The 12,685-nt window shown below is 44.3% G+C and overlaps 1 protein-coding gene across 1 annotated transcript in view; it reads right to left on the bottom strand.

The window, feature by feature from the left end:
* Window positions 1-1,130: 1,130 nt before the first annotated feature.
* EPHA4 (EPH receptor A4) overlaps window positions 1,131-12,685 on the bottom strand; it is a 104,627-nt gene continuing 93,072 nt past the window's right edge. Inside the window, exons 14-18 of the mRNA XM_064721609.1 lie at window positions 12,070-12,219; window positions 9,517-9,710; window positions 6,794-6,949; window positions 5,635-6,509; window positions 1,131-3,434 (exon numbers count right to left, since the gene is read on the bottom strand). Coding sequence (XP_064577679.1) covers window positions 6,395-6,509; window positions 6,794-6,949; window positions 9,517-9,710; window positions 12,070-12,219 — 615 coding nt within the window. The 3' untranslated portion in view covers window positions 1,131-3,434; window positions 5,635-6,394. The remainder of the gene's footprint in view (window positions 3,435-5,634; window positions 6,510-6,793; window positions 6,950-9,516; window positions 9,711-12,069; window positions 12,220-12,685) is intronic.

Raw genomic sequence — 12,685 nt, forward strand, 5'->3', positions numbered from 1 at the left:
ATGATTTCTTAGATTTGGGAGCTAAAAGGGGAAAGAGCAGAGAATCAGCAAAAGGAGGAGAAGGACCCAAGTGCTGAAACCTCAATGGACATTTTGAAAAAGCAGTTTCTTAAAAAAGATTTAAAGGTTCTTCTTTCATTTCACAATGAAACATCTTTGTGTGTGAGAAATGGAATCTGTTTCTCCAGCCATGAAACATCTCCCTCAGTACCCAACTGCTGAATCCTCAGAGGCACCTCTGAGGTGCCCAGCTGGCTGCCCTCCTCACCCAGCTACTGAGGTGAACTTGCTTTTAAATCACACCCACCCAGTGCTGGCAGCAGGGCTTTTGGGCACCAGCACTGCACAGTGCTGCTCTGCTGATATCACTGGATTTGATTAACAAATCATTTGGTTTGTTAATCATTCATTAACAAACCAAATTAATTCCCAATTCGTTTGGTTCAAAGTCTTCCTCAAATAGCTCAAAATCTTAAGGAAAATTTTCCTTACAAGCCACCATTGTTTCTTTGCCTGCCATGAATGGTGCACATGTGTAATTTGGGTAGTTAAATACATCCTTTGCACAACATCCATGCTCTTGGTTCCTGGCTGGGAGCCTCCTCATGGAAACTGTTCCTCTGCATTTTTGAGTGTCCAACACAAGTCCCCTGGCACAGGCAAAGGCAGCCCCTGAGCAGAGCAGTGTGGGCAGTAACAGCAGCAAGGCCATGGCTGCACAGGAGGGGCGACAGCCTGGCCCAAAGGACACGGGGATAACTGCAGGAGTTCTGCCAAGGACACCTGACCTTAGGCAAGGTCCAGCTGGGGAGCAGGGGGGGACACCATCCCCAGCCAATTCCACTCATGAATAGCAAAAATTATGGCCCTGTAGATTTTTCCCATGGATAGCACGTGGTCTCCAAGGAAGGATCATTGGTGTTATTTCCAAGCAGCCTGGTTGCAGCACCCCTCCCACATCACAAACACCACGGCTCAGGACAGAAGCAAGGCAATCTGAAATCTGCTGAAGAGAACAAACCCCTCTGGGGCAAACAACAGGATTGTTACTCTGAATTCTCCATCTGTATCTGTTTGCATAAACTCTAAATTAAAAGCAACATGCAATAATTGAAAATAGTCCATTTCAGGTTTGTACAGCAACTACTTTATTATTTTCAAATGCAAATGTTTGCATTGTTTGCTATTTTACAATTTTACAAACTAGGTATAAAAGACCATAAATAAATGACATAAGTTATGTGTACCTAAAATTCACGGAGGGAGAAAAAAATTACAAATTAAAACAAAATAGAAAAATCTATATATCTAACCCAGAGATCGTTCAAATGCACGAACCAAGAAATGCTGTTAGATTTTTTCAGTATGAACTAAATTATAATATGCCTCATACATTCTAATTTACACAGTCCTTGCATATTCCAACATACTTGCAGTGATACAAAAAAATAAATGCACTCTCTTTTTATTTGTCTGATTAGTATTTCAGATTTTTTTTTTCTGGTTATGAAAATGTCACATAAAAGAAAAATACTGCTTTTTAAGTCCTGTTTACTGGTTACTTACCAGCTTTTTTTTTTTTTTGTATTTTATACATATATATTTTTAATACATAAGATCCATCACAAAATTAGCACAGCAAGAAACCCGGACAAACATCAACCATTGGTGTGTGAGCAGGACAATTGAACACACTCGTGGTGGGGGACAAGCTGGCCTGTCCCCGAGGGCAGCAGTGTCTGGAGCAGCCTGTGGTGGCCCATCCTCTCTGTGGTGGCCACCTCTGCCAGGCACAGCTGGCACATCCTGGTGCCCACCATGCCCAGCTGCCCTCACTCCCCTGCCAGCCCTGCTGCTCCTCCTCCAGAGCAGGAATTACCACGGAGGGTCAGCGAGGGGGGAAAGAGGGAACAGGAGCAGCCTCAGGCCACCAGGTCACAGCTCTGGGCAGGGCTGAGTGCCCAGGCTGCCCCACAAGTGCCTGAGAGCCCCTGGCCCACGTGGGCAGCATGGGCACCTGTCCCCTGCCCGCTGCTGTGGCCCTGTGTCCCTGGGTGCAGGCGCTCAGCTCCTCTCCAGCTGCCCCACAGCACACCAGGGTGAGTTCCCCAAACACTGCAAGCTCTCCTAGGCAGTGCCAACACACTGCAGCACTGCTCCCTGGGCCATGGAGTGTCTGTCTTCTGCTGCTCTTCAACTGCCCTTCAACTGCACAAGGAACAGGACACACTGCACAACTCTTGCTAACTGTTAACTTTACAGGTCTTGTTGCATTTTTGTTCCTTGTCTGTGCTGGGAACCAGGGAAGTGTTCTGATTATTACGTTGCACACAGAGCAAGGTGCTTCTGTGAATGGAAGAACTGCATATATTTGCTAGCATTCAACAAGTCTTTAAAATCCTATTTTTGAAGATAAAAAAGGCTACGTAAGAATTCAGTTCAGGATTGCCAGTGGATGGAGATGCAGGTGTTGCCTCCACCACCTTGCCACTGAGAATCTGGTTGTTCTTGGTCATGAGCAGGGCACTAGTACAAATAAACAACACTTAACAAGAACCTTTAGCACCCTTTAAATCCTGCATCCATTACTCCAAAAATAACTTGAAACTGCCCGTTTCAGGCTGCTGAACTACTCAACAACGTTAGTGTGGCAGCTAAAAAATACACTTACAGATACAGAAATTTCAACACTTTCTTAATGTGTGTGTTCTTGCTATCATTTCAGACATGAGCTACCAGCCTGGACTCACAGGACAGAGGTGTTTGGGGCACGTTCACAGGCAGTTCTACACAGGAGGTGACTTGCACGCCGACACACGCACACAAGCACACGTACGCACCTTTTGCAGGAGATAATAATCCATTATCCATTCAAGGAAAAAAATATATTTATATCACTGCAATGGCACCTTTAGTGTAAAATGTCACTTCAGCAATGTACACAGGCAGCTCACAGTTCTTTGCTGTGGCACCTGGCCTGGCGTCCATGGTAAGATGTGTAGTGCTCTGTCACCTTCATTCGTCCGGGATGCAGCGGTGACAGCCAGGGGAATGAGGAGAGACAACAACAAAATATATAAATAAAACCAAAGGTAAGCAGAGAAAGCAGAAGAGGAGGAAAAACAAAATCCAGAAGTCTGCAGGGCTCTGAGACACTACATTCCTCAAGTGACAACTGGGTGCTGAGTCTTAACGAGTCAGTTATCGCTCAGTGGAGAAAAACAACGGAGTGGGTGGCCCAGGAAAAAAAAAAGAGAAAGTATAAGTCACACTCTCTTCAGGGACTGATGACTGTTCAGCATGTGTTTTCCAGAATCAGTGCGATGGAAGACGCAACTGTGGGTCCAGAAGGCTTCATGTCTGCTCTGTGTTCCTCCAGGGTCCATGTGATCAACAGGACGGGCTACGAGGCTGTGAAAGCAAAATCCATTTCCCTGCACAAAAAGAGAACCCAAATTAAATGTATTAAACCACATGCTCCAAGATAGACACCCAAACCTGCCCAAATGGCAATGCTCAAAGGGTGGGAACCCTTTGCCTTCCCTATCCTTCTCCCTTCCCTCACACTATTCCAAAGTCTTGTTTCCATGGCATACCTTACATACAGATATGTAATCAACCAGTCTATCTTTCTATCTATACTGACATGGACCACCTTTTTTTTCCCTCCATCTGCTCTCTTCAAGCTAAAATCACATTCCAGTGGATGCCCCTCCTTGGCCATATTTTATCTCACAGGAAACACAGCCACCAGTGGCAGTGCTGAAAACCCAGCATCTGAGCTGCCTTCACAGTTTTCATTCTATAGGGACACAGTTTTCCATTTTGTGTGGAAAATATTGCACTGTTTTGAATTACCACTACTAGACTCCGAGACAGCAATTTAACAAACTGGCCAGAAAATTGGGTGTATTTTGGTTTTAGATAAAAAAGATGATCTCAACAGAACGCAACAGATTTACAGCAAGGAAACTTCAAGTATCTCTGCACTTGCGAGGCAGAAGAATTTTTCCTGCTGAAAGTACAAATGTCAGGTCTTTAAGATGAGTAACTACTTCTTATGTTGCCTGGCAAAGTGACATTAAAACATGCTGGTTTAAATAGATTTTTTAAAAGAAATCTTAAATTTCTTGAAATGGAAAAGCTTTTATAAGTAATACTGCAGAACAGTTTATACTGAGCTGTCATGACTTGACAGGATCCAAATTTAGCATCTCATATTCAGAACAAGTTGTTCTCTGAGAGAGTTGAGAGTGAGGGAGAGTTAGTGGTTAAAATCAGCAAGTTATTGTTAAAAGTGACAAAAAAAGTGATGTGAGTGACAATACAGTCTGTGTGATTTGTCCAACTGAGTGAACTGTTTTGGATTTAGGATAAACTCAATTATTAAAAAAGTTTGACCTATAAAGCCACTAAATCATTTCTGAATTTGCTGTCAGGTGTGGAATAGGACCAAAATATTATAGACTAAAGAACCAGTCTTAGTGCCATTAAACGATAAATCTCACCTTTCTGACATTGCGCCTGGCACAGCTGAAATGCAATGTCAGTTCTAAAGGACATGTCATGAAAATCCTCCTCCTGCTCAGCACAGAATAAGTGGCCCATCTTTTTTCTAAGGTCATCTCATCACTTTGGTCCTCAGAAGGACTTTAAAGAATCTAACTTACATACTCTGTTCAAAAAGAGTAATAAAAGCTTCATGACAAATAAATTCAAGCCTCAGTGTGTTCAGAGCTTTACTGGATGAAGATTTATCCTGTGTGACCTGCTGAGGACAACCACATTGCATAGCAGTCTCCTCCACCTGGCAAGCCAGGGCATGCTTTCAGTCACCCAACTCCCATCTATTCCCTGGAGGAGGCAGAGGGCAGCTTTTCCACGCTCCCTCTTGCTGGCCATACCTGCAGAGGGGTGTCAGGCCCCAGCTGTGCAGTCTGCACCTGGCACTCACACACCCACAGCTGCCCTGATAATCCCAGATACCCACCCTACAGGGCTGGCTTTCAAAGCAGAGCTTGGTTCCCACAACTGATCCAACAGGATCACGGTGCACGAGCTGTTACCCTGCCTGACACCCAAACTGCACAAAACCTGCAAGGCTGCATCCCATTTTTATCTGCTCCCTTTCCCATAAAACCACTGACACCACAACTGAAACAGATCTTTCTAAAACCCAACCCAAATACTGCTTTTACTGCTGTTCATGAGAATGTAGGAAAAGTCTTTGGTTCTTCTCAGTGCCTTTATGACTATTTGTACTTTACATTGTGGCATCCATTCATGTTGAGCTTTTCCAACCACAGCATAAGGGCTCTCAGTGTGAATTGAGGTCAAGCTTTCAGCACTGAGCTGAGCCCCAAGACACTCCTACACCTTGTCTGCACACCCTACCAGGCAACAGCTTGAGAGCAATTTGAGATAGTGCAATTTTCACTGCCATCAAATAGAGCAAACAATGGGAAAGGCTCAGCAATTAGTCTGGGAAACCAGCACAGATTCTTACAAACCAGTTAGGAACCCCAAACAACACATACCACAGCAGTTTTTATTTTTCCCCAACAGTGGTGAAATCCTAGCACAGCTTACAAAATAAAGCACCATGAATATGTTGGACACAGTACTTCCACTGACCTTCCGTGAGGCAAAGGGAGTAAGTTTCTTGAAAGAGAAAAGAAGTCTGAAAGCTCCACAGCCACGATTGTCACAGCTGACTACTGGCAAGATGGTCACAAAAGCCTTTCAATGGCAGGCTTCAGCATGGCACAACAGCCAAGAACCTCCCCAGAAGTCCAGTTTGGCCCAGTAATCCACAAGGTGGGTCACTTCACGTCTCAAGCCCATAAATGGGTAGATCACTAATTGGCAGGCACTGATCAGCCACATGATATTCTCACTGAGGTTTTTGCAAGGTGTTAGTGATGCATCAAGTCTGCAAAGAATATCCTAGGGCAGATTCTTCATTCCAGTGAAAGATACACAACGGTGGTTTCACCCACAAATAAAACACTATGGTTGTAATCCTACAGGTCACAGGGAGAAGGAAAGTAATGCTGTTGTTTTTAAGCACAGTATCTGGCAGCAAACATATCATCAAAACTTGAATGTGACTTTATATTTATATAGATACATGTATTTTACATATCATTGATCAACAGAGAAGCATGTTCCAAGAAACCATTTGTTCCAGGTCTGGTTTCAAAGGACGGCTCGTCATTTCTGGAGGCCCCCTCCCAACACACACGCTCGGCTTCCGCAATCTGTACATCAAGCAACGCTGCAGATCGTGATTTCCACGGGCGAGGAGACGAAGTAAAAAAAGTGCAGTTCTTCAATTAAAGTGCATGGATGAGGTAAACTAATTTCAAGAGTTTTGAGTTTATTCAGTGCTGGCTCAGACGGGAACCATCCTGCCGTGCATCTGTTGCATTTGGGTGCGCATCGCTTGGACGCTGCTCAGGATCTTGTTCTGGTGCGCCAGGGCCGTGATCCCAATCCTGGCCAGGTCCCTGTGGAAGGCAAGAGAACAACAAGGGGCTCAGAGTGGTGGATCAGATGCTGAGATGCAGAGAAAAATATTAAGAGTCAACCACAAGCAGCATTAGCAAAAGCAGATGTACAGAAATGTTTAATTAAATAAGTGGAGGCATTGTGGAGGCATTTTAAAGTTATCCTCCATCCAAATGAAAGGCATTCCATTCCTTTAATGAGTGTAATGATATGCAGCACAAAGCAAGAGAGGCTGATTAAATCCAGATTTACCAGTTTTTTTGCTATATCTCTGAGTACTTACTCCTGGTTCATATGCACCACAGCCTCTAGGGTGGTATAGCCAGCAGCTGTGAAGTTATCCTTGTATCGCTCCATTTTCATGGCTTGGAGCCAGTCACTGACAGAAACAACCGCCGAGAACTCGGGAGAGCTGGGATCCAGCAGGGCTGTGCTAGGTCTGGATGCCAAACAGTGAAAGGACAGAGAAATGGTGTCAGCTGGATCACAAACCACAAACTCAAGTTTGGTCTCTGCAACAATTAACCTCAATGATGAGGGAAAGCAAGGGCAAGAGGCTCTGCCCAAAGAAACTCTGCACATCAACTCAGATCTAAACTGAACAAGATGCAAAGGAATGGGCCAGTTTTTGCTAAGAATTAATTTCACCTGAGGTTTCTATTTTTGGTTTGAGATCTAATTTGAACCACAATACAGCTTATGATTTCCATCTCAGAAATAACCAAGCTCACAGAAAATGCTTTTACTCCATGAAACAAAGAAGGTGGCAATGCTGGAAGGCATTTGGCCTGTTGGGTCTGTATCTCATGGGCAGCAATGCCAGACCTTGCCAGCCCTGCATGTGTCAGACTTAGCTCAGCAGCTATAGAAACACTGCTGAAGTATGTGCAAAGAACTGGGAGCTCATACCCTGCCAGACTGGTTTGGAGGGCAAAACTCTGGGCAGGTTCAGATAACTCCTGTTTCTAGCCAGGTCTGCTCAGTGCATTCAATCAAACTCAGGACACCAGGGAGTTAATCCCCTCTTTAATCAATCCATTCCTGACCGAGTGCGTGCCAGGAGTGGCGAGAATCACACCAGCTTTGATCTTTGTTTGCACCGTGGAATGTGCTTCTCATTTTGCCTAGCACACTTTCGCCAATAATTATTTTTACAACATTTTCTTCTCTTATTAATATTGCATTTACTATTTCATGTATATCATAAGTCACAGTTTCATTAAAGCACTATAAATTAGTGTTATCTATCTAATCAAAACAATTATCATTTAGCAATTTATTTGAAAATGCACATCATCAAAGACTAGGTGTGCAAAAGCACGGTTAGGTCTTGCCTGAGGCATTGAGTACACTCTGGCACTACTTGGTTCAACTCTTTTACTGCATTATCTAACACAAGACCAATGATGATAACCGATCTATATATAATTATGCTGTATGTATAAAGTCATATATTAATAATGTTATACGCATATTTGAAATTCCTACTCTGAAGACAAAAAAAAAAATTATAAACAGCCATGAATGTGAAATGACCTTGAATAGGCTGTTAGCTTACATACACAGACAATGACCTTGAAGAGGTTATTAACTGTTGGAAAACCTATGTATTTTCAAAGACCACCTGTAAATTGAAAAGAAAGCAAAAATGGAGGCGTTCATACTGTGATTCTTCAACCAAAGTAGCACAGCAGATCATACTGTGATTCTCACCACGTAAATTATTTAAGCCTCGAGGCAGGATACATTTTTGCCAGGTTCCCAGTGCGATTAGGGCAATCTGGAAGAGGTGGTGATAGTGGCCTCACAGGGTTAATGATCCCTCTTCTGGTGACATACATTGTAAGCAAGACCCACAAAGGGACATACAAGCTCAAAAAAAGGATCTTGTTCTGCTGGAGGCTGAGACAGAATCTGTTACTCCCCCACTGATTCAAGAAACTTAATTTTGCATTGTCTAATGCATATTTTTGTACCTTCCTCCTACTAAAGAACATTTTCCTCTTATCTTCCTTGTTTCTTTTAAACTTTTTTCCCACATTTGCTGTAAGCAAATCTACCTGACAAAGCAGAGACATTTGGAAAAAATGGACCAGAGCTGGTAGAGATCAGTAAAGCTCCTATTACTTCAGCAGTGTTTCACCAGCTTACACAAACTGCTGATCTGTCCCAACAAAGCTATTTTGGTTTCACCCTACGACTCTGGGAGTTTTCCTTCCTGCTGCACTTCTCTTGCACGTACCAGGTACACCATGCTTAGCAAACAAAACAAATGTAATGCGGGATCGGTGGAGACATGAAACTGGCTTTCCACAAAATTAAATTCAAATTCACATAAAAATTAATCCACACCTTCCCAATGCCCGCGAGGCGTTGGCTGTAATGCTGCAACGCTCATTTGCAAATCCTACACAAATCTTAGGGTTTATAAAACTTGATGATGTGCTTTTCCTGCAGAAAACCACATCACTCCTGTTAGCTGCACTGACTGAGGTGACCCTACCCACTCCAGCCCTTTCACTGGGGGAAGAAGGGGAAAGAAGCAACAAACGGCTTTTCAGCAGAGCTTGCCTGTGTCAGGACGTGCTTAAGGCTGTGCTGGGAACTCTCTCAGCATTGGTGTGATCCAGCACAGCTCTGCTCACTCCCTTTTCCTGCTGGCAGGGCTGAGCCTGGGTGCCCTGGGGGCCACAGAGAGCCAGCAGAGCCCTGTGCTCACCCACGCAGAGCAGCGGCTGCTGTGCAGGCTGGCCCTGGGAGCTGGGTGCCACCTGCACTTCGCGTGTGCCACCTGCACTCCATGTGTGTGCCACCTGCACTGTGCGTGCCACCTGCACTCTGCCTGTCACCTGCACTCCGTGCTTGTCACCTGCACCCATGTGCCACATGCACACCATGTATGTCACTTGCACACCATGTGTGTGCCACCTGCCCTCCATCTGTGCCACCTGCACCCTGCCTGTCACCTCCCCTGTGTCCCCTGGTCTGTCCCAGAGCAGGGCTGACCTGGAGCTCTCGCTGCCTGTCCTCTTGAGGCTGTTGGGGTTGCGGATGAGCTTGTCCAGCATGTTGACGATCTGGCCGAACTTGGGCCGGTCGCTGCGCTCCTTCTGCCAGCAGTCCAGCATCAGCTGGTGCAGCGCAATGGGGCAGTCCATGGGCGGGGGCAGCCGGTACCCCTCCTCGATGGCCTTGATCACCTGCAAACGGCACAATCAGGGAGACATTGGAGAACATCACACCCTGCTCAGTCCACCAGCAGAGTAGGTTTATCCTAGGGCTGTCCAGACTACAGTGACAAATTCCCAGTTAAGCGATACAACGTGGAAAATTGCACTCGGACTCAGACAGCTGGTGGTCTCAGAACTGTCATTTCTCCTCAGCAACTCAAAACTGAAAGTGTACCCAGAGAAGACATCAGATACAGCAGGGCAATTTGTCACAAAATAGCACATGGGATACAGGGATGACAGAAGACCCCTGGTTAGAAATAAGCAACTAGCCTCGTTGGACAGAGGGCTGGAGAAGCAACAGCTCTACAGCAAGTCTTTATTAATCAGCCAGTTTCGGGTGCAGTACGTTGAGACTGTATTTTCCCCATAAATTTTAAGGTACAACAGATCACTCCCTCTCCCTGTCCTCCTGGGCTAGCTCATCTCTGTCAGCAAGAGAGGCCTTGCAGAGAACCTGTTCCCTCACTGCTGTATGCTCTGAGCCAAGAAATGCAGAGATGGGAACCCTTTTATGCAGCTTTACAAAAGTCCAACACATCTTAGGTATTTCATATTTAACAGAACCCAGAGAAACTCAGACTGAAATCACTTCAAACCCTCTAAAAAGCACTCCAGAGGCTCTAATGGCTTCTTAGCTCTCTCAGGAGAATGGGACAAAACCAGAACTCAATTCTGACATGACAGGGACATGACCCAGGAGCCTTCAGATCTGAATTAATCAATATGACACTGCTGGCAGGACTCACCATGAGACTAGAGATCAGGAGTGCTCAGAGACTGAGTTGCACTAAATTCTCTCCTTCTGGACTTGTCCAATTAGTGGCTAAAATCCACTGGGAGGACAAGGTGAGCGATATGCTTGCATTATTAGCAGCTATTCAGTGACCACAAATAAAGTGGCTCTCACTCCTCCAGGAAGTATGAAGATACTTTTGATTTCTCTTGATTCAACAGACACTGAGTATAATTTGAAATCCCCTCCTGCTTTGTTGTGAGAGGAACTGCCCTTGCCATCATTAAGGAAGAAAAAAGGCATGTCTATGCTGTGTTCTGTAAGAGTGTGCACAGACATTAATATTGGCTCTCCCTGTCTTGTTCAAGCCAGCTTTTCAACATGGTCTAGCAGTGCAGTCTCAGTGAACACCAGCCTAACATAAACAGCTCTAATAAAAGCAGCTGTTTGTTGCAGGGAGCTCCACTGTGCTGTGCAGACATGCCTGATATAACCAAGACACATCTGGTGTTTTATTTTCTTGCTAAGTCTTGATGACTTCCTGTTAGCAAAAGGAAGGCAAGATTGGGTGCCAGAAGAGACATTTCACATCAGAAGGAAATTAAAATTATATCTCCCATTTAGATTAAATGCCATCCACATCTAGACACTCTTTGAAAACGTTCAGCTCTACAGAAGAAAGCAGATGACTTGTAAAGTGCTTTAACCACTCCCATGGCTGTATATTCAGATTACCATTTTCTTCTTCCTTTACTTGCTTGTAAATCCCCTGGGAAAAGAATTATGGATAATCTAGGCCTCATTTTCAGTGGGATTTTTTTTCCCATTTAATAAAAATTCTATTAGCAAAAGCTCTTATTAGCATTATTATTAAATACTCTTCTGGAACAGCAGCCATTGTGCACAGTCCCTCTTGGATCACACTGAAGTAGTCCAGATGGTATGGTTAAACAGGACATGCATAATTTAAGAATGGTCATTTACAAAAGCTGCTTTTTAATGGCCTCAGGGGGCAGCTATGCCATTGTCACAAAGATGCTCTGACTGATAATCAGAACTGGATTTCCTATGTGTTGATTTAGATATCCTACAAGAAATAAAATCCCCTGGAAGACTTATAAGCATAGTGGAGCTTCAAGAATTAACTACCAATAGGAAGCCAAATCAAATTTGTTTTTCTCTCAAAGATATTCAGTAAAATCAAGATATAATATGAACATTCAAATCTTCCTTCTCTTGACAGTATTATGATTTGACAGTTTACATATATTAGTTTCCCTTTCCTCCATTTTTCTATAATTGCTATTTTTTTACATTTAAAAGACCAAACCAAATAAGCCCTTGTGTATAGACCCTAACTTGAGAATCTCTAATTCTGTGAGCTTAAATAAAGTTTGAAGTACTCGAGGAACTTTAGTTCCAGAGAGGTTCCCTCAGAAAACAGGAGTCTACCACCATGGTGTCCTTTTAAAAACCTGGAATAACCATCTTATAGCTACATAGCAACTGCCACAGAAAGACATCAGCAGATTTCTAAGGACAAGATGAAGGCATGGGGAGGGACAGGCAGGGGGAGCTCAGCAGGACACTCACATCTTGGTTGGACATGTCCCAGTAGGGCCTCTCCCCATAGGACATCACCTCCCACATGACGATGCCGTAGCTCCAGACGTCGCTGGCCGAGGTGAACTTGCGGTAGGCGATGGCCTCGGGCGCTGTCCACCTGATGGGGATCTTGCCGCCCTGCCACCAGGGAAAGAACCACAGGCTGGTGAGCCAATGCAGTGCTGTGTGTGGCTGACACTGTTCTGTGTATTCAAAGTACAAAAATCACATGGTTTTTGTGTACAGCTCCAGAACCCTTCTGAAAAACGCAGCCGCTTTCTCTCCTGCTCGCCATAAAACTGTCAGATCCAACCAGGAGGCAATGCTGCCCATCTGCTTGCTTCAGTCACCAGGAGGAGAACCAGTAAATTGTTAAATGTATTTTTATCAGCCCTCCAAGAGATATCTGCTCAGGGCTATGCTGAAGCCTGAGAACAAGCCAGGGGTTTTACAAAGTATATATTAGAGATTTAGTTGACAAAACAAATGAGTGCATGCTGTTAATTACTATTTCCTTGCTTGCTTGTCTGACCTGTTTGGCCTGTTTCAGAAAAATGGCATTATAAACATTTTGCTTTTTAAAAAGGTAAAATAAAGAGAGGAT

This window comes from Zonotrichia leucophrys, chromosome 9 (assembly GCF_028769735.1).
Source record: "Zonotrichia leucophrys gambelii isolate GWCS_2022_RI chromosome 9, RI_Zleu_2.0, whole genome shotgun sequence".
Lineage (NCBI taxonomy): Eukaryota > Metazoa > Chordata > Aves > Passeriformes > Passerellidae > Zonotrichia > Zonotrichia leucophrys.